Source organism: Solanum dulcamara, chromosome 4 (genome assembly GCF_947179165.1).
Source record: "Solanum dulcamara chromosome 4, daSolDulc1.2, whole genome shotgun sequence".
NCBI classification, from domain to species: domain Eukaryota; kingdom Viridiplantae; phylum Streptophyta; class Magnoliopsida; order Solanales; family Solanaceae; genus Solanum; species Solanum dulcamara.
The window spans coordinates 1,604,399-1,630,477 of NC_077240.1; the positions used below are offsets into that span (position 1 = coordinate 1,604,399).

Sequence of the window (26,079 nt, forward strand, 5' to 3'; positions counted from 1 at the left end):
AAGGAACATAAATGAATAACCTTTAGCGCAGCGAGTAGGATTCGTGGAGGAATTTTGAGTGTGAACTAACACAAATAACAGTAAGGACCACCAACCGCCCAAATCACATCAAGTGATACATTTACATTGAATAATATCATCAAATCAAAAGCCAAATCTCATACTTTTCCATAAAGAAAAAAATATATAAAATAAAAATATGCCATTTTATGAAGAGTAGTATATCAATTACGCAAGTATCAAATTTTACAACTTTTTTCTGAACAAAGAAAAAAAATACGTATAACATAAATATCATAAAGAATAATATAGAGATAATTTTAGTAGCTCCATTGATTTGACTAGTTAAATTTTGACTCCTCCTAGTTTTAAAAAAGAAAAATAACAGACACTCTTTACAATCTGGAGTCTGTTAGCAAAACATCTTGGGATGACTTAATTAGTCCTCGAAGGATTATTTTTTTTCGCCATCTCCATTTGCAAAATCATAAATTTCCTACTCCTAAAAATCAAATTTTCAAGTTTTTTTAACACACTGATTTTTCAGTAGATCCACCAAGTAACGCCCGAGATTCACCAAAATTTTCCACACTATTCCTGTACCTTGCATGGCAGGATTTCTGAAAATCTTCAATGTTTAACGAACGATTGCAGTTACTCGATCCAGATCGAGAGACGAACCAAAGGATTTCCTCGAACAAAAATTCGTCGCAAGGTATAGCCAAGGTTCCATGGTTCGAGAAGCCATATTCTTCCTCCGCCTGAATCAGTAGCTTTCTGAAAATCGGATGGTTTAAATACTTCGCTCGCACCACGAATCTCCGGCAACTACTGCCTACCGAGATCGCTACATGTCCGGAAGGAACATCAGGAGCTATGCGTTTAGATGAAGGAGAAACAGCTCTTTTCTTCCATTGTCGGAGCATCTGACTGATCCTCACAATGCAACGGATCTTATTGAATTTTCCAATCTCAAGCGACATCTCCAACAATCAAATACAAACTGTGTATGCAGAAGAATGAGGGAGGGAGTGAGTTGAGTAAAGTTTTATTATTTTTTTTAAAAACAAATATGAAATGATAAAGAAATGGTTCTTAAAGAGTGTATCTTATATAGACCTAATGAATGAAAAGACGGGATTGTCCTTAATAGTTGAGGATATATACAGATGTTATAACTCCCATGTGGTGGGCAGAGAAAAAGTGATTCCTATATTACAACTAACTAACGCGCCTCTCATATGAATCTTTGTGTGGATTTTGTTTTCTGAATTTTTATTCTTTCTAATTTTGTCTCTTTTAATAAATTAAGTTTTAATTTCTTTAAAATCGTTGAGAGATAAGATAAGATAAATGTGATTCTTCGGATCTTTGAAATGGTAAAACTCTTGCGCGTTAATAGTTACCTTTTCAATAGGCGTTTATCCGGTATGAATTAATTGGTATCGAAAACAATACTTATATAACAAGAAAAAAAAGAATTGATTTAATTGTGTTTGGAGCTCATTTAAACATAAATTAAATTTTTAATAAGTATTTTTATCACAAGTAAAAAAGTTAAACACTTATAAACAGTGCAAATATTTGGTATTAAATGATAGTTTAACTTTTAATACATTTATATTCTAAGATCTTTTAATCAAAATAGTACTCTCTCTATTTTGCATATATTTTCTTCATATATTTTGAAATCTATATTCATTTATTATGTGTTTGCATTTTTAGAAATGTTGATCCCTTCAATTAACTTGTTTGAATAAAATATTTTGAAATGTCAATGTTAGTTTTAGATTTATCCATGAGAGAGAATAGATCCCTTATAGAATATAACGAAAATCAAATTTCCAGATTTGATACGAATAATAAACAGATTAACTAAACAAATAAACATAAATTTAATACAACTAATTTCACCGTACATCCCATAATTTTCTTTTTTTAAAAAAATAAATCAGTTATAGAACCAAATTATTAGAAGATTTCTTGTCCGCCTAAGATCTTTCTATTCCTATAATCTTACACTATAAATTAAAAGTGGTAAAGATATGGGGAATATTTTCTGGGCCCTTGCATCTAACCACATGTAATTATTAAGATAATTAACTAATTAATTCCCATTTAAGGCAGACATATTTTTTCTCATCACTCACCTCATCAAACTGAAGGAAAAAAAGAGAAAAAAATATTGTGATTTATGTAATCTTTTTTTTTTCTCACAGATTCATCACCTCTCCCATTAGATAAAGGAAATTTTTTTAAAAAAGTTAATAAAACTGTATAAGGATCCATCTGTGGCCCAATCCAATTTAGTGGACTCTTAACAAATGGCCACTGAGTTGGTAACACGGCCCAAAGACTATGAAATCCACGTAAAGAATTCAAGCATGACAACGTGATGATAATACGATATACAGAAAATATCATAGTTACGAATAAAAATTTTGTTTCAAAAGTTCAACCTTTTGGCATCGTTGGGTTCTTTCTCCATAGACTAGTTCTTCTATATGAACAAATATCATGTAGATTGAAAAATCAACTCACTTGAAGTTTGAGTTGTCAAATTTATTTTAATTATGATCGATCAATCTACTAAATCTTTTTGACAATATTTTACATAATTCTTCTCTAAACAACAAATTTATCATTATATAACTACACATCAAAAAATAATAATTATAATCAATGCTCAAATGTAAATTAAAATACAAAGTATTAATATGTGCACAAGATGACCTTGAGCCTAACATGCGAGGCATAAATTAAAAATGTTTTTTACGTTAAAATAATTTTAAAAATATTTTAAAGTATTCATTAAAATTAATGTCGTTTAAATTTTTTTTAAAGGTAGAAATTAATGAGTATTTTGAGATAGTAGAATAGCTAATCCTGACTAATTAACTTATTGATAAGACTTCGATTCATCGCAATTATAATTCCCTCCCTGACTTTCCTAAACCCGATTCGAGAAGGGGCAAAAACCCGGTAAATGCACCCATTTTCAGTACCAAGATAAGATTATAAGAAAATTATCGCGCTTAATTCCAGAAACACCCTTACACAAACGGATATTCTAAATAAACAGGTCGGTTCCTCTCAGCTGGGTCGTCTCTACAACCCGATTACCCGAAGAGCTCTGTAATGCAGCACCTCGTAATCCAAATTCCACGTTTACGTTCTCTCCCGTCGTCCACACAATGTCTTTTTCCGGCAACAATGAGTTTCTCGCCGGCGAAGCATCTCAATTTCCAGCAATTTGACTCGCGGGAGCTGGTAACTAACAGCAGGAGTGTAAAGCATAGGTTCATTAGATGTATGGCGAATCCTCGACGAGTTAAAATGGTGGCTAAACAGATAAGAAGAGAGCTTTCCGATATGTTACTTACGGATAAGGTGTTACAGTACGCTGTTCTTCCTGAAGCTGCTCTCGGTGCGGATAGATACCTTTCTTCGCTTACCACTATCAGCGATGTTGAAGTTTCAACCGATTTGCAGGTTCCTCTTCTTCTGAGTTCGTGTTAGTTTTAGCTTAATTTTGGCTCGAGTTACTCGAGCTTCCTTGCGAAATCTTGTAATGTTAGTATCACTATCCCAGCAATTGCACTGTTATTAAACTGGCCATCAATCTATTATCACCACATTTCTTTTTGAGTCAATGGTCAATAATGAAAAAGGGGAACAATTGATAGTTGAGATCACAAACTCGCGAAAAAGTTATTATCTTTTCCTTTTTATAAGGTTTGAGACTGGCTATGTTTTGCTAAGCTTACATAACCGGAGTTGTTGGTAAATAAAATGGACTACGAAATAAGGAGGACCAAAAGTGCATATGACAGGTTTTCATTGGAGGGAACTTGTGATAAGTGTTCTTTTTCTTGTTAAAAATGTTGTTGAGTTAGTGACAAACTTAGAGCAGCGTATGTTTTTCTCTGAACTGAGTCGATATCTTGGCTCTCTGTGGAAGTTATAGTCTTAATCAGATCCTGAACTCTATGCATAAAATTTTGTTGCTCTGAGCTTAATCCTTGCAGCAGGTTTAAATGTTCCACCTGCTCTTATGTTATTATTGTAAATCTGTTCCTTAATTTAGTTCCTTCTGAATTACATAAGAAACTGAAGTAGTCGATTACAGCTATCTGATAGTTATTTTTCCCAATGTACCAGGCAAGGAAGGATCAGAGAGATGAATGATCTGTTTATATGGTTTTAGGTACTTGACATAGTGGCGATTATTATCTCCGTTATAGAGATCTATTTTGCCAGTCTTTGATATGCTTTGTTATGCAGCTACCTCACTACATTCTGCCTCACTGCTCCATTGTTTTTTCCCCTTTTTGACTCTGAATGTAAAATCGAGTATTCTGATGGTTGCTTAATCAGCTATGACCATAACTACTGAAAAATAAGAGTGCATATATAGCATCTGGCTGTTTTGAAAAAGCTTATCTCAATGAGTTCATTCTAATCAAACACGCAGGAGCAAAATTGGTGTGCAGTTTTGACCATATAAAGTCCCTAAAGCAAAGAGCATATTTGCGCTTTATAGAGATTGGAACATAGACGATCATCCCCCTTCTTTATTTCTTTCCCCCTCTTTTTTAGACAGAAGCATTCCAATGTTCAGCCTCCTTCTCTATATAATGTTACACTGATACTTAGTTGGGTAGTCTCCCGCGACTGATCCTGATATCTGCATTGACATGGATGAATTGTTGACATATTAAATGCTTTTTCAACTATACCTCTAAAACTTTCAGTTGCTGAAGGTGAGTGACTTCTTCAGAAATCCTGGTTTAACATAGAGTTTGTCCAATAACTTTGAAATTTGATTAGGCTGAAGGATATTTCTTTAAACAGACTACACACTATAAGAAGTTTAGGATGGTCTTATGGCTTGAAAACTAGATGTGAGTGTAAAGAAACAAGTAAACATCAGATATTGAATAAGATATGTATGTAATTCATTAGCAGGACAAGGCCATGGTTACTTTCCCCCTAGGGTAGAATTTACTCGGTTTGAATTTGAGGGTATGAGTGGCCAAGGAAGTGATCAAACCCCTATCACCATTCTCTAGCAACTGACAAGAAGATCCCAATCTCAAATTTTATCTTTCTCAGGATAAAGTTGTCATATGTGCCTCTAATGTATGTGACTATGTAAAGTGATGTCTGCTGTTGGCAATCAGAAATAGGAATATGATGTGGAAAATTCTAGGTGGGAGAGAGAGAGAGATTTTCCATTGTTAAGAAATCAACTTCATATTCACTGTTACTATCTAGCTGTCACCATCTTACTACTGCATATGGGTTGTTTGTGTGTGCATGTGCAGGCTCTCTCTCTCTGTAGATACAACAACAACAACGACCCAGTGCAATCCCACAACGTGGGGTCCGGGGAGGGTAGAGTGTACGCAGACCTGACTCCTACCAAGGTAGGACGGTTGTTTTCGAAAGACCCTCGGCTCAGTAAAATCAAAAAGGAAGTCAGATAAGAATAAGAAGTTCAAAGCGATAAGGAATAGGAAGTAACGAAAGCAAGCCAGATAAGATAGAGCATTCAAAGTACAGAAAGTAATGAAAGTAATAAACAATAATAGACATCAGACCACCGGGAATTATAGTGCGCTAATACGCCTACTAATAAGGAAGAATAACGAGACTATGCACTAGCCTTCTACCCTAATGTGGGTCCTCCACACCCTCCTATCTAAGGTCATGTCCTCGGTAAGTTGTAACTGCGTCATGTCCTGTCTAATCACCTCTCCCCAATATTTCTTCGGCCTACCCCTACCTCTTCTGAAACCATCCATGTCTAACCTCTCACACCTCCGCACTGGGGCGTCTGTGTCTCTCCTCTTCACATGCCCAAACCATCTTAGTCGCATTTCCCGCATTTTGTCTTCCACCGAGGCCACTCCTACCTTGTCCCGAATAGCCTCATTTCTAATCCTGTCACTCCTGGTATGCCCACACATCCATCTCAACATTCTCATTTCAGCAACTTTCATCTTTTGAACGTGAGATACCTTAACTGGCCAACACTCCGCCCCGTATAACATAGCCGGTCTAACCACCACTTTGTAGAACTTGCCCTTAAGTTGTGGAGGCACCTTCTTGTCACATAGCACACCGGAAGCGAGCCTCCATTTCATCCACCCTGGCCCAATACGATGTGTGACATCATCGTCAATCTCTCTCTCTCTCTGTAGATGTATATATAAATTATAAGAATTTCCTTGTGTATTTATTTGGCCAAAGAATTGAAATAGTACTGGACAACAAAGAAAAGCTTTTCTCTTCTTTGATCTTCAAGGATGATTCCTGTGATTCGTCATATTCCCATTTGGAATCTCAGGAAAATTCTGTGCTACTGTAGGTTGTAAAGGTCTATGTCTCCGTATTTGGAGACGAAAGAGGAAAGGAAGTGGCTTTGGCGGGCTTGAAGTCAAAAGCAAAATATGTAAGGAGTGAGCTAGGGAGGCGAATGAAGTTGCGACTGACTCCTGAAATTCGTTTCATTGAAGATGAGTCCCTTGAACGAGGAAGCAGGGTGAGTAATTCTAATATATCTTCTTATTATAGTATTGATTGGTTTTGGGGGGATCTTTGTTGTTATTTATGACTCCAATGCTTATAACCGTCTTTGCATTGTCATGAGTTTCCTTTTTTGCAAGGCTGTGCTGTTGTTTCCTGGCTACTAAGCCTTCTATGATTCTCCTTCCATAATTTTGTTTTGTAACCAATTCTCTCAATAATGAGGTTAACCTTTTTCTTTGACCTTTTCATTCTCAAATGATGGCCAAGTTCATTGATAACACACCAAAATGACTTGTATCTTGAACATATCAGATGCCTGTTAAACACTGCTTAGGAGCATTTGGCATATTGTGTTCCGACTTAAAATTTGCACTGGGCAGCAAGTATAACTTGACTAACTACCATATTAATCTCTTGCATGGGAAATAAAAGGAAAAAAAGATTATATTTTCCAACAAAACCTTTAAGGAATTGGTCATAATTTAGGATGAGTAAGTTATTGGCCTCAACACCCATTTTTACTTTTCACTCATCTTTCAAATGATCCACAGCTCAAACTGTTTCTTGCATTTGCAATTTGATCAACATTACTCTCTATACAAGAAAAAAATGGCTTATATGGCTTTTCGCACAATAAGGCTGTTGACTTATATGGCTTTTCGAACTATAAGGCTGTCTTCTTTGCTAGCATGAATACTGAATCTGAACTAGATTACAACTGTATGATTGCTGTGCTTTTTTTCTGGCAGATTACTACTTTACAGTCCCTGAAAGTACTTTAGGTCATGCTTAAGGTTGAACCAATTCTTGCAGGTACTTGCTATATTGGACAGGATTAAGGATGAGAATGAAAATAAGAATTCACCATCAGGAGCTGCCAATGATGGATCATCTGATCAAAGCGATGATGATGGGGACTGGGAAGGTGACGACCCTGATGATGAAGGCATTATTTATGTGAAATAGCTTTTCTAGTGCGCTCTAAACTACACTGACTCTGGACTAGACAAAAGAAGTGTTGCATAATGGTAAGTCACATGTTTATAAAGTTCAGTACATTTAAAAGTGAGCACAACCCTGGTTCCAGTGTTGCTTAGACTACACAATTTTTGCCTTTTTATTGTCAGTGAAGAGCAATGTTGTTTTTCAGCTCATGTTAGTAGTTGATCAACCCTTTCCATAGGCTAACACTCATAAAGAGTAGCTTACACAATCTTTATAAGAACAAGAAGTAAACATTGGTAGAACATTAAACATCACTTCTCCAGAAATTATCCACATTCATTCATCTCCAGAAATTGTCTTTCGGAAACAGCCGTCCTACCTTGGTAGGAGTCAGGTCTGCGTACACTTTACCCTCCCCAGACCCCACGTTGTGGGATTCCACTGGGTCGTTGTTGTTGTTGTTGTATTCATCTCCATTGCGCTGCGTTGAGTGAGCTTATTGCTACATACGATTTTAAAAGAACCTAATGACTGCTCTTCCTTTTACAGGGTTAAGGTGTTTTCTCAGCATGCAAAGAACATTTGTGCAATTCCCAAATTGTGGAAATCTTATTGAACCCCGTTCAGAACTGTCTGGCTAGTTTATTCTCTTGTTTCATGTGTAATTCATGTCTGATGAATGAATTAGTTGAAGAGTATTACTTGTCCTTTCATGCACGAGTTTGGCTTTGCCTCTCCATTTCAACTTATGTGAGTTGATTAGCTGGTATCGTCTGTTTCTGGTAAGAAATTGAAAGAAATGGGTAGCCTATATCGATAGTAATTATACCAGAAATATTTGTGTGAATGCTTGTTCTTGACAATTTATTCCTTGGAAGTACCTAAACTTTACCTTACTACAAAAAAAATTGGAAGGACCTGGGTAACAGATTCTTGCTGTTACAAGTTACGAAGATCGATTAATTAAAGATTCCTTCATAGGCAAAACTTACATCTGCATATCCTTTTGTGTTGAATATTATGTTTCTAAGATGTATTGCTAATGTGTAGTGATAGTATATACAGCTAATGCTTTTTCCATGATAGATTATAGTGGTGGCCGAAAACCATTACATTATTAAAGAAAAAAAAAAAGAAGAAAAGAATTATGATATGTCCATTCATTATTTTACCCGTCAGGAAAAAAAAAACCTTAAAACACAGGTCTTCAAGTCAGCATATATTCATCCTAGATGAGTTGATGTAACAAGAAGATTATTATGTTAGCAGATCAATGGACAACTTTTCCTCTGTTAGTCCAATGTAGTCTTCAACATTGGACCACCATTATACTCATTGAACCATAAAAATATTTAAGAACTCTTGAACACAAAAATTGAACAGTTACAAGTCGAAAATGATGGCCCTAAGCAACAGGCCAGAATGAAAATTGATATAATGTGATTGTCAATATTATTTTTATCAGACAGCAAATGCAGCATATTGCACTCTTTCAGTGATGTGCCTTAGCTTCAGCTTTCTGGTGAGACTTGGCCTTAGCCTGAAATAAATAAGATGGAAAGGAGGTTATAGAGATAGTCTATGTGGAATCACAAAGACATATTAACTCGTACTAAAACAATGTGGAATTCTTTGGTTGAAAGAAAACCAAATATGTGCAGTTGGTAGAGGGGGATTCGCAAACCAACTAACAAGGGGAAATAATAAGAGCACTGCACAAATTTGAGGTACAAGTCTTCTTAATACTATACACGTGAATTTCAAAGAGGAAACACGTGACAGGGAAAAAATTCCAAACACATCCCGACTCTCAATGTGGATGGATGAAGGATTTCGGGGTGCTCATATACCTTGAAGAAGGTCCATCCCAATGATCAAATTGCACCACCATCACCAACCTACTAGTGTAATTCCACAAGTGGGGTCTGTAAAGGGTAGAGTGTGCTGACCTTATCTCTACTTTAGGAGGTAGAGAGGTGGTTCCGCGCTCTCTATCCCCTTTTTTTGGGGTCCCCATGAACCGCTTTTTAGTATTCGTGTTCGCCTTTGCGGAGGTAGAGAGGTGGTTTCCGATAGACCCTCGACTCAAAGAACAAGAAAAGGAAAAAAAATATGTGAAGAAATCGTGGCAAAATACTACAGAGAGAATTTCAAAACATTCTAAAAGAGAAACATAACTACAACAAAATATGCGATAATCGAAGTGAGACAATGTTCTATTACCTACTAACCTCCCATCCTAATTCGTGTCCTCCACAACTTCCTATTTAAGACCACGTCCTCTAAAAGCTAAAACTACACCACGTCCTATTTAATCACATCCTCCAATACTTCTTCGGCCTACCTCTGCCTCTCTTGAAACTATCTATAGTCAACCTTTCACACCTCCGCACTAACGTAGCCATACATCTCCTCTTCACACGTCCAAATCATCTCAACTTTGTTTCCCGCATCTTATCCTCCACCAAGGTCACTCCCACTTTATCTCAGTTATCTTCATTTCTAATATCACTCCTAATATGGCCACACACCCAACGCAACACAGTCATCTCTGCAAAATTCATCTTTTGAACGAGAGATGAAAGTTGTGGGGATGAATATGTTGCATTGAATGAGCAAACTGTACCCTGGATCTAAATTAGACAACTCATACAGATCATTTCCAGTGAAACTTCTTTTTTTTAGATAAGGTGACAGACTAGATAAATAGATAAAACAGGATCTACGATACTTGGAGAAGTACCAGTGGGGTGCAAACAAGTTTGCACTTTAGTCATTCTTTTATATAAAGAAACTAACATCCTAAACCAACAAACTGCTCTACTTATCTACCACATTAAAGCATAAGACTGAATTTGAACCTATATTTCAGTTTGTCACATCATCATACAGGGTATGAGAACATAAAAAATTAATGTATCTCCTTTCTGCTTTAGAATTCAAATTCATCTTTTGGGGAGTCTATCAGGTACTCTTGAAGAAATAAAGTTATGTTCCATATTGCTACTTAGTTAGACATGCAGTAATCTATCCTGTCTTTCTAGTCACCTCATTGAATAATATTTATGCTTTGCACATTGAGCTGGTTATCAAATAGATCCACCACCTATGAAGGCGCTCTTATGTAAGCTGAATTTTGCTTTTACAATAGTTCAGCTAGCAAAAATCTGCTAATTTCAAGAGAGTTCAAGCTGACATCTAAAAATTGACTGCAAAAGCAGAAAATTACAGTTTAAAAACGTTGAACAAACATAGCAAATGAAACAATCCACACAGGGACATGTACAAGATAAAGCAAATAGCCAATAAATAGTGGGGAGAAAAAAAAACAATACCTTGAGATACTTGAGCTTCATGCTGCCATAGACAAGTCCAAATGTAAATGCTGAGGTACGAGCAACCTGCCCCAAACAAACAAACAATTAATCAATCAATCAATCTAATTCAGTTCCACTCTATTCAGATCCATTTCACTGTAATACTCTCAACAATTTGATCATTAAGACAAATGCAAAGCATTTCAAAACCGACGATTTATGGTACATGACATCGAAGTATAGAAGAAAGAAGTAAAATAGGTTTACCAGAGCAAGGGTGCTGGTTCCAGAGTAAGGTCCAGGAAGAGGCGCCATTGTTGACTTGCAAGTAGAGAGCTTCAAGATCTCTTTAAAGCCCTAAAATTAGAAATTCACAAACCCTTAACTCTACCAACAATGATGGTTGGGTTATATGGTGTGAGCTGTAATCTGCTGTTCGCCCTCCTAATGTATATTTCCCTTTTTACCCTTCTCATGAAATCAAAGCCTTATTTGTTTTATTAATTGTAGTTCATGATTACTTACTACAAATCTATGAGCCCGTTTGAAAATCAATTTAAAGCCCTTTTTAGCTTTTGAATGTGTTTGGCTAATGCTAATTTTAAGCCATAAAGTTCTTAAATCAGTCAAAAATGAAAAGTTAGAATTCCTAACTTTTTTTTTCTAAGTGCTTAAAGTCATTTTCTTTGACCATAGAAATTACTTTTATATCCCTTATATTTTAACTAAATTCCCAAACTATCCTTTTTATTCTTTTAACCCTAAAATTCACATCATTTTTTTTATTTAAGCACTTTTATCCAAATACTCAACTGCTTATTTATAAAAATAACTTTCAGCACTTCAAAATTCTAAAAACACTTCATACATAAAAGTTACTTTTTTAAGTCAATCCAAACGGGCTCTATAACTAGCTATGTTCGTGAGTTTGACTTGATACAGTTTTAAAAACAGAAAGTAAATTATTGAAATTTGTAGTCTAAAATAAATTATAGATATATTTATATGATTATATAAATTATCTTATTAAAGGTAAAATAGATATTTTAATATTAAATTATTATTAAATATAAAAATGAATTATTATTTTCAAGACTGATTAAAAAAAATATATATCACATAAATTAAAATAAAAACAGTAAAGAATTTTAATGCATCGATTACTTCTTTTGATATTTAGTTTATTGTATTAGATATTAATATATAATTACATAAATTAGAACAAAAACAGTAAAGAATTATAATGCATCGATTACTTCTTTTGATATTTAGTTTGTTGTATTAGATATTAATATATAATTACTGAAATAAATACTTATTTACAATATATAATAAAATGTTTGAATGAGACCAGACAAGGTATATAGTTGACACATGAAAGCACTGAAATCAAAGCCATTGTGGAGTGATAGCGAGTAAATTTGTCATTTCAATTATTTTATTCACCTTTTACTATAATCATGAACAAAATCGAATTGAAAATTGAATCAATTTATTGAGAAAAAAGTTTGATTAGTGGTTCAGTTTGAATTAGTTTGATATTGGATTGGTGATTTCAAATTAAAAAAAGTTAATTTAAAATTTAAATCAATCCGACATTATATAGTATAAATTTTTAATTTATTTTATATATTAAAAATATTTACTTTGATATAATTTATAAATATTTCTAATACTTTTTCATAATTTTTATCTTTTAACATATTATTTCTAGTTTGAGACTTAAAATTTTGAATTTTCCAATAAAATTATAGTCCATAGATATTAATAACTCCAATAAAGTTAAAATCGAAAACAAATCAATCAAATCTAGAAATATGTTTTGCCATTATATTTTATTATCTAGAAATAGAAATATAAAGTATTAGTCTTAAAAATTCTATGAGAACACGTACTGCAAGAATTTATATTGAAAAGATACAATAGCCAAGGTGAGAAAGTAAAAGGAGCCTAGAAGAAGAAGAGATTAAAAAAATAAAAAACTTTTAGTTGAACTGATGGTGTAAAAAAATATTTGGAAAAAGATTCCTTTGAATAAAGACACGTGGATAAGAACAAAATTCTAGACGATGAAAGGTAGAAATCAAATGCCAAAAAAGCCATTATTTTCATTGGAATTACAATAAAGCACACATGTAGAATACCATTTTTTATCTCACACTTGTATTGTAGTAGAAAGATACAATTAGGGCGGACGTTCGTTATTTGATTCGATATTTTTAAAGTTTGAATTCGATAATTTGATAATCGGTAATTCAAAATATATATTAAATATTAAATTTTCAAACTTCGATTCGGTAATTCGGTAATCGGTAAATCAAACTTCGGTTCAATACGGTATTCGGTAATACCATATTTTTTAATAGTTAATGTACAATAAAAATTTATCCGCATTTAATATTTACATTAACCTAAAGAATACATATCTTAACTTACATTTTTATTACTACACCATAATTAAGTAATATATGCATTTTAACTTACCGAATATCGAAATCGAAATTGCTCTGAAGCCACATTCTACGGAGGAGAAATGATACATCGTAAATAAAGAGAAAATAATTTATGAATAGATACAAAATAAAAAAAATATTATCATGTAATAAAAATAATGAAAAAGAGTGAGAACAAAAATCTCTAATATATCACACATAATTTTTATACATATATTTTTCTTTGAATTATCCAAAAACTCTACATCACTGCACTAATTATTAATTAGTTCCTGCAAAGATATGAAAGAGTTGAAATCTTTCGTTTTCAATGTAACTACCAAACAGTTTATGTAGATAACTAACGTGGTGAATCATGCAAAATGAAATTAGAATTCTTAACCAATTACATAAATTTAAAATTAGAATTTATAATTTTTACATGTACATGAATTTAAACTTTAGCAGTTATCCATAATGTATGTGTTTGAAAGTGTGCATATAGCATGTTGTAAACGTGTGAAAGTTGAAATGAAAATGGTAAGAAAAATAAAAAAATAGGATAGTTTCCTCTTACTAAACTCTTCTCTTTTTGGTAATTTTTCTTTTTTTTTTCCCAGTTTTTTGTATTAATAAAATAAAAAATAAAAAAAATAAAATTGGTATTCGATATTTTCCGAATATCGAAATATCAAATACCGAAACTGAAATATCAAATTTTATTTTCAGTATCGAATATCGAACTAAATTACCAAATTATTGAATAATAAAATACCAAAATAATTGATTTAATTCGATAATTTGGTTTTCGATATTTTATGTCCAGCCCTAGATATAATGGCTGAGGTGAGAAAGTAAAAGAAGCCCAGAAGAAGAAAAGATAAAATAAACCTTTATCTGAACTTCTAAAGTGTGAAAAAATATTTGTTGCGAGTTTGGATAAAGACACGTGGATAAGAACACAATTCTAGACGATGAAAGGTAGAAGGAAAATGTCATTCTAATTACAATGAAGCACACATGTGGATACCATTTTCTCACACTTCTATTATAGTAAAATAGTTCTTGATAATAATTAAATTCAAATTTGAGAAAGAATAGTAATTCATCTAATAGTTCTCCATTGTCTACTTAATCATAAAATAATTTTAAAAAGATAATAGCATATTTAGTCCTCAGTTATGAGTGAATTCTAATTTTAGTTTGTATGATATACAACTCAATATAATTAATATTTAATTAATTAAAATATGTGTTAAAGATAGAAAATATATAATGTTTAATTTTTTCTAAAATATATTACTCTCAAATGTAAAATAATGATATGAGGGATTTTTTTTTTTGAAATAACAGCAAGTATATTTTTGATTTCGCATAATTTATATAATTTATGAACAATTTTGACCTTTTCCGTTAATTAAAAATCAAACGATGACTTGCAAAACACGAATCAACGAGTATTAGATTCACTCTCACCCACTCCACTACTGAGTCGTGGTACCGGCGGCGATAGAGTGTAGGAGAAAGGAAGCTGAAAGAAATGGCGTCGAATCAAGTGAGGGCATCCCACATACTCATCAAACACGAAGGATCTAGGCGCAAATCATCATGGAAAGATCCAGAAGGTCGCATCATCTCTAACACCACCAGAGACGCCGCCGTTTCCCAGCTCAAATCCTTTCGCGATGACATCATCTCCGGCAAGTCTAAGTTCGAAGATGTTGCTTCTCGCTTCTCTGATTGCAGCTCCGCCAAACGCGGTGGCGATCTCGGTACTTCCTCCATCTACTACTGCAGTGTATTGTTTTCAACGACTCTTCTGCTTATATTAATTAGGCCAGTGTTTTTGTTATAAGTCGTTTTAATTTTGGTTCGAGATTTGTACGGCTTTTGTAGGGATAAGATCTGAGATTTAAAGGACTTTCTGGTTGTAGAATAAGGCTAATTTGCTTTCAATTACAAGTTAGGATTAGGAATCAGATGGAGTTGAATAGAGTAGTACGGTAAATAGGATGCATGTAGATAATCCTAACTAATTGAGATCTAATTGAGTGATATATCGATTATTGAAAGATGATTATGCTGGGGTTTGATAGGGTTTAACTAGTAATTAGCTTCGATTTTGATCTGCCTGAAAGCAAAGTGTCTTGAATATTAGCTTGTTCCTAACTCATTTGAGTTGCTATTCAATTTAGTTACTTCAAAAAAAGTTTATACAGACACCAGGAAAGATCTAGAGAAAGTAAGTATTAAAGTTTAGGAAACTGGACGCTAGTTATTGAATAAGCTTATATTTGTCACTATTTGGAGACAACTTCACATGACAAAAGAGTTGTGAATACTTGGGAAATTTGAAGTTCAGTTGTTGAATTGGTTTAAATTAAATTGATGTTCCACCATGTTCTTGCTGCATTTATCAAGTGAACATGTCTATACATATTGCTTGAACTGCACATGCAATCTCCCCTCCCACCTCTTTTGTGCATTTTCCAATTGGTTTGTCCTTTCACGTCATTCAGAATTTTGACTAAATGATGTTAAAATATAAAGAAGTAAAATCGCGTAGAAGCCAAGAAGTGTCAATATATATATATATATTTACATAAAAAAAATATTTCTACCTAACTACGCAATATAATTTTCTGATGAATGATTGTCGGTCGACACCCAAGTATATGTGGCTTCGCCATTGCTTAGCTACCAATCATAAATATAAGTGAAAACTTTTAACACTTGTCATAAAAAAGACAATCATATTTAAGCACAATAGTAAAACAAAAAAACATCAATAAAAAAATTACAATAAAAATTATCTTGGATAAAAATAAATGAACTTTGTCTTTATAAAATTTTATTTAGGAAAAGTTAAGAAAAGAGCAACTAGTGAAAGAAAAAAACAACAATCTGCATTGGGAGACAAAAAATAAAAGAAAGTCTAATTAGAATAAATAAGCAAGAGAGGAATTAATTTTTAAACTAAAAATAATGTCTTGAGATGGAATCGAACTCTGACACAAAAAGCAATCAATGACCTTGAGCACCCATATTCAACCACCACGCCAATTAAACAATATAGTCCATGGGTGCTTGCTAATAATATTTATACACTTTTACTTAATTTCTGTATAAATATACATAGTTCGATACGAGGCTAATGGGTGCTCGAGCACCCGGAGAGCTCCGTGTAGGTCCGCCCCTGGTTGTATAGCATCTTTTCTGGAGTGGACTGTAAGCAAGTTTCGAAAAGAAAGCTGCTAATCATTTATTGCCGATAAATGAGTTCACCAAAGCACTAGTCTTTTGTTTCTTCATTTAGTTATTTGTAATTAGGATGGAAGTACTAGTTTCTGGTCCTGCGAAAATTCACTAAAGAATTGCTTTTTAGGTGAAAGTTGATAAATTATCAAGACTTATCTACCTTGAAAAAGATTTTCTTGCAGCCTGAGGTCATTTGGTAATAATCAGTGACCGAAGCAGACGGATCTTTGCTTATCCCCTACATGTCTGGATAAAATAATAAGCCTTCAGCAGCATGGCACTTATGCTTGTTATTTGTCATAGATTAGGAATATGGACAGGTGCTGCACCAGATTTGACACTAATCAACTTCTTTTTTCTTGTTCTCTTTTTTCCCTTGGTGTTGTTGACACTGCTTAACAGTGGCTACAACCTGAAGATGCAACCCCCTCTCACCTGGCAAAACTAGTAAATCAGTTTTACTAAAACTGGGTTATCAAAATTATTCACTGTTAAGCAAAAGTGGTGCCTAAACCTACTCAATCTTGTTCAAACCTTTTCTGCACATTCCTATAGTTCTCTGTTTCTTGATAGCAGATTGAGTTGTTAGTTATCACAGTAAAGAGTGTAATAACATTAGGAAAATAATGCTCCCTCTGCCCCATTTTATGTGACACCATTTCCTTTTTAGTCCATTTCAAAAAGAATGTTACCTTCTATAATTAGAAACAATTTAACTTTAAAATTTCCTTTTTACCCTTAATGAAATGAATCTCAGTCACACAAATATCTAAGGATTGTTTTAGACCACAAGTTTCAAAATTCTTTCTTTTTTTCCTTAAACACCGTGCCAAGTCAAAGAGTGCCACATAAAATGTGACAGAGGGAGTATATCCTATAAGCTTGTTTCAGAAGAAAGTATGAAGAAGTAATGTTTAGTATTGGTTTCAAGTAACTTGCATTATTGTTCTGTTGCTCCAATTCTAATAAAATTTCTGATATTCAAATGTGAATGTTCAATGGATTAAGCCAGATCATTTTCTGTATCGTTGATGTTGGTTTTATGAGTTTCTATCACTTGAGCTGAGTCCAATGTGACTAAATTTTCTATAGCTCCATATAATTGCCGTTTTTTGAGCTCTGTTGGTTTTACTGGAGTGGTTGGTCAATGATCTAACGTCTGCATTCTTATTTTTTGTGTTTGGCACTCAAATAATGTTGTTTGGCTACAATTACTAAGATTTACTTTCAAAATATCTTCACTAGTTGCTATTTTATTTAATATCATAGCATGTTTATATTTGGTAGATGAGTATTGTCTTGCAATATTTTATACTTGATCAGCTATCTCAATGTTTTGTGCTATGATTCTTCTAAAGCTTTTGATGTCTAAATTTATCATTCAATGTATGCTTCTGGTCAGAAACTGTCTTTTATTTAAAGGGTTATACTGGATATTGATGTCAATCTTCTGTGCTTGCTCTCGAATTGTCAGGCTTTATAGTTTCTTACCATACAAATGGCTGCACTTTGCAATTGTTTAGTGCTGCACCACATCGTAAACCTAATATTGAAGCATTTTTTCTTTTACCAATCTAAAAAAGAGAAAATAACTAATGTAGAAGCACTACTCCTTACCCTTCACTTTATTTGTCTTTTTCTTGTATGCCTGTTTCTGCAAACATCTACCAAGTCTCTATCTCTGCTGAAGGGCTAAAAGCCTAAGCGTTGGTGTCATTTCTGGCATTCACAAAGGTGGGGCGTTAGGGTTCTCTATTTTTTTCTGATGAAAGAGGTGTGGGGCGTTATCTTTACTGTATTCAACTGAAGAAGGAAATTTCCAATTGTAGTAATATATCGACTCTGCAAAGGGTTCTCTAGTAGAGCTTTTCATCTTGCTTAATGGCATTTTGGTGTCATTTCTAGCATCCTCAAAGGTGAACTGGCGAATGCTTATAAGTTCATTTCATTTGCAGGTCCATTCAGTCGAGGGCAGATGCAGAAACCTTTTGAAGTTGCAACTTTTGCACTGGAGGTTGGTGAGATCAGTGACATCATCGATACTGACAGTGGTGCTCACATAATTCTGAGAACCGGTTAACATTGGTGGACAAAGTATCTAAAGATTCAAGAGCAATTGCAAGTTGTAACGTTTCTTTTCTTTTTATTTTGGTGTTTCAAAGACTACCCTTCCCACGTTGCAGCAACAAACTTATAAATTTTGATTGTATTATCAGTCAAATACAACTCCAGATGCCTGATGTTTATAGACGTTTTTATCCATGTGTTGAGAGTTTCTCAACTTGTGGCACCCTCTAAATTCAATTACCGTTTGACTGATTGCAATCTCTACGAAATTGCAAAGGTTTTGTGACAAGGTCTTCTAGATGAGGAATCTTTTACGATCTTGTAAACCAAGGTTAGAATTCCTGCAAGGGAGTAAAATATAGACCTTTTTTGTCATCTGCTTAAGCCCCGGTGATAGTTACCGCATAGCTTTGCCCGAATCATCTTCAGTGCAAAATTGCATTGCATATATAAGTTAAAATTATTTTATATATAGTAGATAGTGTTTACTTATTTATATTTCAAATCTTTCAAAATGAAAATTTTGGCTCCGTTTTCTTTTTTTAAAAAATAAATGGAATCTTTGTGGACCAGCTTCGGGGATATATTTTTTTAATTGTTTTTTCCATGTCCATATGTTTATAAGCCAATTTCATTGGTGCTCAGTGCTTATGTGCTCATTGTCAAGTTGATGCAATTGCGTCTTGTAATGTTGATTGAATACTTTTGTTCTGTTCTTATCCCTTGGTTGAAAGTTATTTGAACAAAAAATGTGGACTGAGTCCTCCTTATCCCAACTTGCGAGTTTGACCAAAATTGTCAAATTTTGAGAGTGATTTTTCCTTTGTTATTTTCGCCAAATGTAGCTTTATGATTTTGAACACCACACTAATGAATACAACAACAAACCAAGTATAATAAAGCTCATATCTATTGTGCATAAATGATAAAGCTCACCACACACTTACGTACCGCTGCTTTAATTTACTACCTAACCACAAAATAATATTATGTAGTTTAGCATAAACATCGGCTATGAGTAAAGTCCTTTACCTGATCGTAAGTTTATTCCCTCCTCCACCCCGACCCATGTATGTCCTCTCTCTTTCTGCTTTAATTTCATAAACCTTTTCAAGGATAGAGAAGCATTCTAATATGCATCATGTACAATGACTGTATTATGAGAAGGATATGTGATAAATACTCTCAAAACTTGTCAATTGTCATGCCTATTCTTTTTTTTATTTTTTTTTAAAAGTAACTTTGATATATTCAAGTCAACCAAAGTAATACTCGACTTTTGGGAATTCAAAAGTACTGGAGCTAGAAAAAGACAAGTCAATGTTTATGGCTTGTTTTCTTGTAAACATGGATTATATGTCTCTACAAAGATAGAAGTTGATTAAAAAAAAAAACAAATGGAATCAAGTTTACTGGAGTAGCTCTTTCTGTGGCCATAAACATTACTTTATAGTATCTAATTTCACATCAATAAGGAATCAAAACATGTTAATCTTAACCAGAAAGAGCAAATCAAGTCTCCACCAAAAAGTTCCTTTCCCACACCTTTTCTTCCTAATTCAATTATATTTTACTATCACAAATATAGAAGGAAAAAGATATTTTTCCAAAAACTTCTAAAAATAGTTCAAGCGTTAAAATTTTTATTGAAGAATTTCAAATATGGACATAATTTTGGAGTTAGAATTTTGTCTGTTAATTTAACTTTGCATCACTTGAGTATAAGATTTGGCCATTTCTAGCAAAGGATAAAGAGTATATTTGTTGTTGTAATAAAAGATACTGATTCTACACTATAGAAGTGAGTGCATGTGCATTTTCTTAATTAATTCAATGAAGGAAAGGAAAGCATAGGGGAAAGAAAGAGAAAATTCCTACTTAGATCATCGAGTGAAATAAATTTAATTGAGATAAAAAGGAAAGAATATCACAAACGTACTTTCAGGACAAAGGTTTGGGAAATTAATTTTGGATCATTGACGCCCCTTTTATGAGGAAAATATCAACCCAATTTGCGGGACACTTGTAGAAACCATGGGCAAAAATCATCCATTATACTCTTTTTATTCCTTTTTTATTTATCCCACGTTAATTTTATAAATTTAATTAATAAATGTATTATTAAAAAATATATTTTAAAAATTGATTTGATGAAATTTGATCGGGCCCTTCCTCGGACCCTGCGTATAACGGGAGCTTAAGTGCACCGGGCTGCCCAAATGAATAAACAAAAAATATATATTTTTGACTACTATACTTTAAGCAAAAGCCATCTCGAGAATCTAAAAATTGCTAGTTTGGGCGAAAAAGGTCGCCGAAAGCTTATTACGGGTCAATTTGCCCTTTAATTAATAGTAAAATAATTATTAGTATTAGTTAATTTAGGGATCATTTGGTAACAAGAAAGCTATTCATTTATTAATTTTTGTATAATTTATACGGCGTTTAATAGATTATAGAAAATAAATTATTTATATATAAAATTAATATTATATTTAGTTGATAATTTAAAATAATTAATACATATATAAGTTAAGAGGAAATCTATATATTATTTTATGCAAACAATAATTTACAAACAAAATACCAAATTATCAACACATCCTAATGCACTTCATTAATAAATTACATTTTAATATTTCTTTCATAAATAAATATTTATAATTATAAATTTTTAAATACATATAATTTTATAAAGAATTAATTTACTCTTTATTGTAATCTTGACCCTTTTCCCTAAAAATATTAACGAATTAAATTTTGAGGTGAGAGATCCACACGTGATATTCACCCCACAAGAACTAATAAAAGGACCAAAACCTAAACCGCCTTCTTTGGCTATTCACATAGCCCTCTCTCACTTCCTTTTTTACCCTGTCTTCTCTTCCTCACCATCCATGGCCGCCGCCGTCTCCACCGCCTCTGCCGCCGGCGTCACCAACAAGTATAATCTTTCGACGACCCTCGACAAACCCTTTTGCTCTCCATCCCAAAAGCTCTTATCTTTTGCCGCTAAAACCCTCCCAAAACCCTACCACCACCATCACAGAACTCTCATCACTGCCAATTCCAAGAATCCATTAACCGACGTCGTTTCTTCCTGTAAATCCAATCCGGACCCTTCTTTCGATTCCTATTTCGATGATGACGACAAACCCCGTGAAGAGTGCGGCGTTGTGGGTATTTACGGTGACTCTGAAGCTTCTCGTCTTTGCTATTTAGCCCTTCACGCTCTTCAACACCGTGGCCAAGAAGGCGCCGGCATTGTTTGCGTTAACGATAACGTTCTCAAGTCGATTACAGGTGTTGGGTTGGTCTCTGATGTGTTTAGCGAATCGAAACTTGACCAGCTCCCTGGCGATTTGGCTATTGGTCATGTAAGGTATTCTACTGCTGGTGCTTCTATGTTAAAAAATGTTCAACCTTTTGTTGCTAGTTATAGATTTGGGTCAGTTGGTGTTGCCCACAATGGGAATTTAGTGAATTACAAACAACTTCGTGGTGAACTTGAGGAGAATGGGTCAATTTTTAATACTAGTTCTGATACCGAGGTGGTTCTTCACCTTATTGCTATATCAAAGGCAAGGCCTTTTCTTTTGAGGATTGTTGAGGCTTGCGAAAAGATTGAAGGTGCTTATTCTATGGTGTTTGCTACTGAGGATAAGTTGGTTGCTGTTAGGGATCCTTATGGGTTTAGGCCATTGGTTATGGGTAGGAGAAGTAATGGTGCTGTTGTTTTCGCATCTGAGACGTGTGCTTTGGATTTGATTGAGGCTACTTATGAAAGGGAGGTTCTTCCTGGTGAGGTAGTTGTGGTGGATAAAGAAGGGGTTCAATCTATTTGTTTGATGCCTCATCCTGAGCCTAAATCTTGTATCTTTGAGCATATTTACTTTGCCCTGCCTAATTCAGTGGTGTTTGGAAGGTCCGTCTACGAGTCTAGGCGTGCTTTTGGGGAGATTCTGGCTACTGAAGCCCCCGTGGAGTGTGATGTTGTGATAGCTGTTCCTGATTCAGGTGTTGTGGCAGCACTTGGTTATGCTGCTAAAGCAGGGGTTCCATTTCAACAAGGTTTGATAAGGTCACACTATGTTGGTAGGACATTCATCGAGCCATCGCAGAAAATTAGGGATTTCGGAGTGAAACTTAAGCTCTCGCCAGTTAAGGCAGTGTTGGAGGGGAAAAGAGTTGTGGTTGTGGATGATTCAATCGTTAGAGGGACAACCTCGTCCAAGATTGTGAGGCTGTTAAAGGAGGCAGGGGCAAAAGAGGTTCATATGAGGATTGCAAGCCCTCCGATTATAGCTTCTTGTTATTATGGAGTGGACACTCCTAGTTCGGAGGAGTTGATATCGAATAGGATGAGTGTGGAGGAGATTAGGGAGTACATTGGATCAGATTCGCTAGCCTTTCTCCCAATTGAGAGCTTGAATAAGTTGTTAGGCAGTGATTCTAAAAGCTTTTGCTATGCTTGCTTTTCAGGCAACTATCCCGTCGAGCCAACAGGCAAAGTTAAAAGAATTGGGGACTTCATGGATGATGGATTAAGTGGGGATATGGACTCCATTGATGGTGGTTGGCTACCAGGAAGTAGTAGAGTTCAGAAGAAGACCATCTTGAATGAAGTTAGAACCAGCTAAATTTTACATGTTGCTTTAGTTTTTGCTTTGGATTTTTCTTGCTTTAACTATAGAAAATTCAATGCTTTTTTAAGTTTCCTTTTTTCCCCTCCTGCAAGTCGTGCTTCTGTACTTCTATTTGGGATGTTACATCAGATTATCAACTAATCACAATGGTTAATTATTGAACCATGATATTTGATTTGCCAAATGTATCCTTATTGTTCACAGAAGAAATTACCATAAATGGATCTTAACAACTAGGCAAAATATTCAAGTACCTAACATGAAATGAAGCTTTGGGTAACGGGTGAAGTTGTCTCCACGTGATCATGAGGTCACTTGTTTGAGCTGCGGACATGATGCAAAAATGCATATGTTAACTGCACAAGGACATAATAGACTTTGAATACACCTAAGCACCTCCACTCAAACACAGACTTGGCAACTTCTATCAAATAGAACTTCCTATCTTATAACTTCTTTTTCTTCTCCCCCAATAGCGATATTCCTTTGCTACTTAATCCGGATATGGAAAGCAAGGAAGCTTGGCTATGATTATCTCTAATATCACAGAATGGATGTTGATCCCATTCCATGGCATCACTTGTTGGATCATCTATAACACTTTCCATATCCCAACTTCTTCCCAACTTTTGCTCGCAAGAGAACCCATTGTCTGAGCCCATGATTTGGTTCTCCTTGTTCTGGCAATCAGTAAAGTCAGAATTGCTTCTCAGGTATCTCTCGGAAATGGCGTCTTCCATGCTTTCTTCGCCTGAAACAGAACGAGTGCAGAAACTCCCGAATCCTTTTATTCCAACTGTCACTTTTCGTGCTCTCTGTTTCTCCTCTTTCAGGAAACTCCTGTCTTCAAGTAGCTTTATCACCCTCTCTGACATGTTTCTAACACTTGATCCCCAATTAAACCTGTTTTAATGGAAAACGAACAGCATGCCAAAATTCAATTCAATCATAGATAATGGAATCATCAAAGATTTGATCTTTTCGAAACTCTGTCTCTAACTCACTAAAGGCATGAGAAACAAAGAGATGTGTACAAACGACCATCACCAAATGAAAATGATTCTGCAGAAAGCAACTATGATGAAAGTATAAATTACCAACCCTTTTTCATCATCATATTGAAAACTTCCCATGTGTCTGATGACATCTTCATCACTTTGAAACTCCTCTGCAATACTTTCTGGTCCATGAGTTAACAGATATTCCAATAACATCAGAGCCTTATAACATGGTCGCCAATTTCTTCTATCAAATTTCGACAACCTTTTTTCGATTAAGAACAAAAAACACATAGCAAACCAAAAATCCCAAATCAAGGAAAGTAAAAATAATATGGATCACTTAGCAATGCAAAATTGAAAAGAAATAAAAAACCTGTTATGCAGAATATCAACGATCCTCCAATAATCATCAACTTCAAAAGCTGCACGCGATATTAGCCTCATGGTTTTCATGTTTGGTGCAATCAAATCTCCAGTCGTAGCTTCTTCAGCCAGCCTTCAATCAAATTTCTCATCAATAAAGATATGTCATTCATAATAAGAAACGATGCTACGAACTAAAAGAAACTAGAATTAGCTACAAATTTTATCTGTCGCTAATTCCTATTTTTTGAGTAGTGGAAAAGATAAAAGAGAAGTTACAGTTGAGTAGGAGTAACATCTGTAAGAGCAAGTCGAGCAGTCTTGATTTTCTCTTTGAGGAAGAAGGAAGCCTGCCTTTTCAATTCATGTAACAGAGGGGAATCCATCTCCCTCTGTTCTAAGTAATACAATTTTTTGTTATGTGGATAATCAACTAAAATGTAGTTGCAAGGAATTCTTGAATTTGACTGTTTTATTGAAATCTACATGAGATGGAAATGCAACTACTCTATAAAGTGGATTTGTGCATTTTTCTTTCTTTGTAGTGAGAAGCCACAAATAAAGTTACAAGGTTGAATCAGCTCTAGTCATTCTCAACTTTCTTTTTTGCCTTCTTGATGAAGTTAAATTTTTTTGAACTGTGTCAAAATGTAAGCCTTAGGAGTACAATTTTACCCTAATCAATCGACTTTATCGAGAAAGATTACCTTTTTTTTTAGTTCAAGGAATTGTTAGTGAGACTTCAAATCAAGTTATTCGCCTTATGGTATATCTCAGTTTCTAAGGATATAGTGTTTTTTCAACTCTCTCAAAATGGAATCCGTTGCCAACATATGTGCCTTGGCTTAAAAGACCTATTGATTATCACTCTATTCAGTATTATAGGGTGTATGACTAAAACATAGCAAATCACGATATTAATAATATATGGGCTATTAATACATGGATAAGAATGGGTAAAGATAGAACTGACTTTTAACATACCAAACCAAACAGTGAATACCAAATAGTTCCAACATTACTATTACACCCTATCTAATATTATTTTTATATACGCTACCAAATGATCCCAATGTTTTATGAGTAAACATGAATACAAATAGAACCCTACGTGTTATTATCACCAGCACCAACATGCCTAGTGTATTCCATGTATCGATAGACCATCGTTTCAAAGAAAATGTTTTCAAAAATAGATTCGATAAATATAAAAGTAAAGAAAAATACTAATTAACAACAAGAATAGTAAAAATAATAGTAGTAATACAGGTGAAGAATTACATGAGCATGGTATGCTAGATAACAAAATTGTTTTTTTTTCATATTGAGGTTTCGGTATTATAACATTTTAATTTTTTTTGATATTCACTGCAATATTCAATTATAAAAAAATTTACCTAAATATTGAATATCATACCGAAGTATATAGTTATATATATAATTCATACATATTATTATAATACAAAAAATAATTAATAAACTAGTTTTAGTACAAAAAATAACTGTTTAGATGTTG

At 34.0% G+C, this 26,079-nt stretch overlaps 6 protein-coding genes across 6 annotated transcripts; 3 read left to right on the top strand and 3 right to left on the bottom strand.

The window, feature by feature from the left end:
- Nucleotides 1-205: 205 nt before the first annotated feature.
- LOC129884463 (auxin-induced protein 6B-like) lies at nt 206-1,176 on the bottom strand. The gene has a single exon (XM_055958760.1). It carries the CDS (start codon nt 981-983, stop codon nt 528-530), a length of 456 nt encoding a protein of 151 aa, XP_055814735.1. The 5' UTR covers nt 984-1,176; the 3' UTR covers nt 206-527.
- A 1,862-nt stretch (nt 1,177-3,038) lies between these two features.
- On the top strand, nt 3,039-8,346 carry LOC129885381 (probable ribosome-binding factor A, chloroplastic). The gene is made up of 4 exons (XM_055959634.1): nt 3,039-3,492; nt 6,374-6,547; nt 7,348-7,562; nt 8,029-8,346. Exons 1-3 carry the CDS (start codon nt 3,139-3,141, stop codon nt 7,498-7,500), a joined length of 681 nt encoding a protein of 226 aa, XP_055815609.1. The 5' UTR covers nt 3,039-3,138; the 3' UTR covers nt 7,501-7,562; nt 8,029-8,346.
- A 370-nt stretch (nt 8,347-8,716) lies between these two features.
- On the bottom strand, nt 8,717-11,203 carry LOC129885382 (uncharacterized). The gene is made up of 3 exons (XM_055959635.1): nt 11,064-11,203; nt 10,815-10,880; nt 8,717-9,019 (listed from the first exon to the last, which is right to left on the bottom strand). Exons 1-3 carry the CDS (start codon nt 11,109-11,111, stop codon nt 8,972-8,974), a joined length of 162 nt encoding a protein of 53 aa, XP_055815610.1. The 5' UTR covers nt 11,112-11,203; the 3' UTR covers nt 8,717-8,971.
- A 3,436-nt stretch (nt 11,204-14,639) lies between these two features.
- LOC129885383 (peptidyl-prolyl cis-trans isomerase Pin1-like) lies at nt 14,640-18,805 on the top strand. Its single transcript, XM_055959636.1, has 2 exons — nt 14,640-15,000; nt 18,442-18,805. The coding sequence occupies exons 1-2, from the start codon at nt 14,769-14,771 to the stop codon at nt 18,564-18,566; spliced, it is 357 nt and encodes a 118-aa protein (XP_055815611.1). The 5' UTR covers nt 14,640-14,768; the 3' UTR covers nt 18,567-18,805.
- A 2,528-nt stretch (nt 18,806-21,333) lies between these two features.
- LOC129885384 (amidophosphoribosyltransferase, chloroplastic-like) lies at nt 21,334-23,367 on the top strand. The gene has a single exon (XM_055959637.1). It carries the CDS (start codon nt 21,451-21,453, stop codon nt 23,191-23,193), a length of 1,743 nt encoding a protein of 580 aa, XP_055815612.1. The 5' UTR covers nt 21,334-21,450; the 3' UTR covers nt 23,194-23,367.
- Nucleotides 23,354-24,999, bottom strand: LOC129885385 (epsin-3-like). The gene is made up of 4 exons (XM_055959638.1): nt 24,843-24,999; nt 24,574-24,696; nt 24,301-24,462; nt 23,354-24,102 (listed from the first exon to the last, which is right to left on the bottom strand). Exons 1-4 carry the CDS (start codon nt 24,947-24,949, stop codon nt 23,646-23,648), a joined length of 849 nt encoding a protein of 282 aa, XP_055815613.1. The 5' UTR covers nt 24,950-24,999; the 3' UTR covers nt 23,354-23,645.
- Between the last annotated feature and the right edge of the window lie 1,080 nt (nt 25,000-26,079).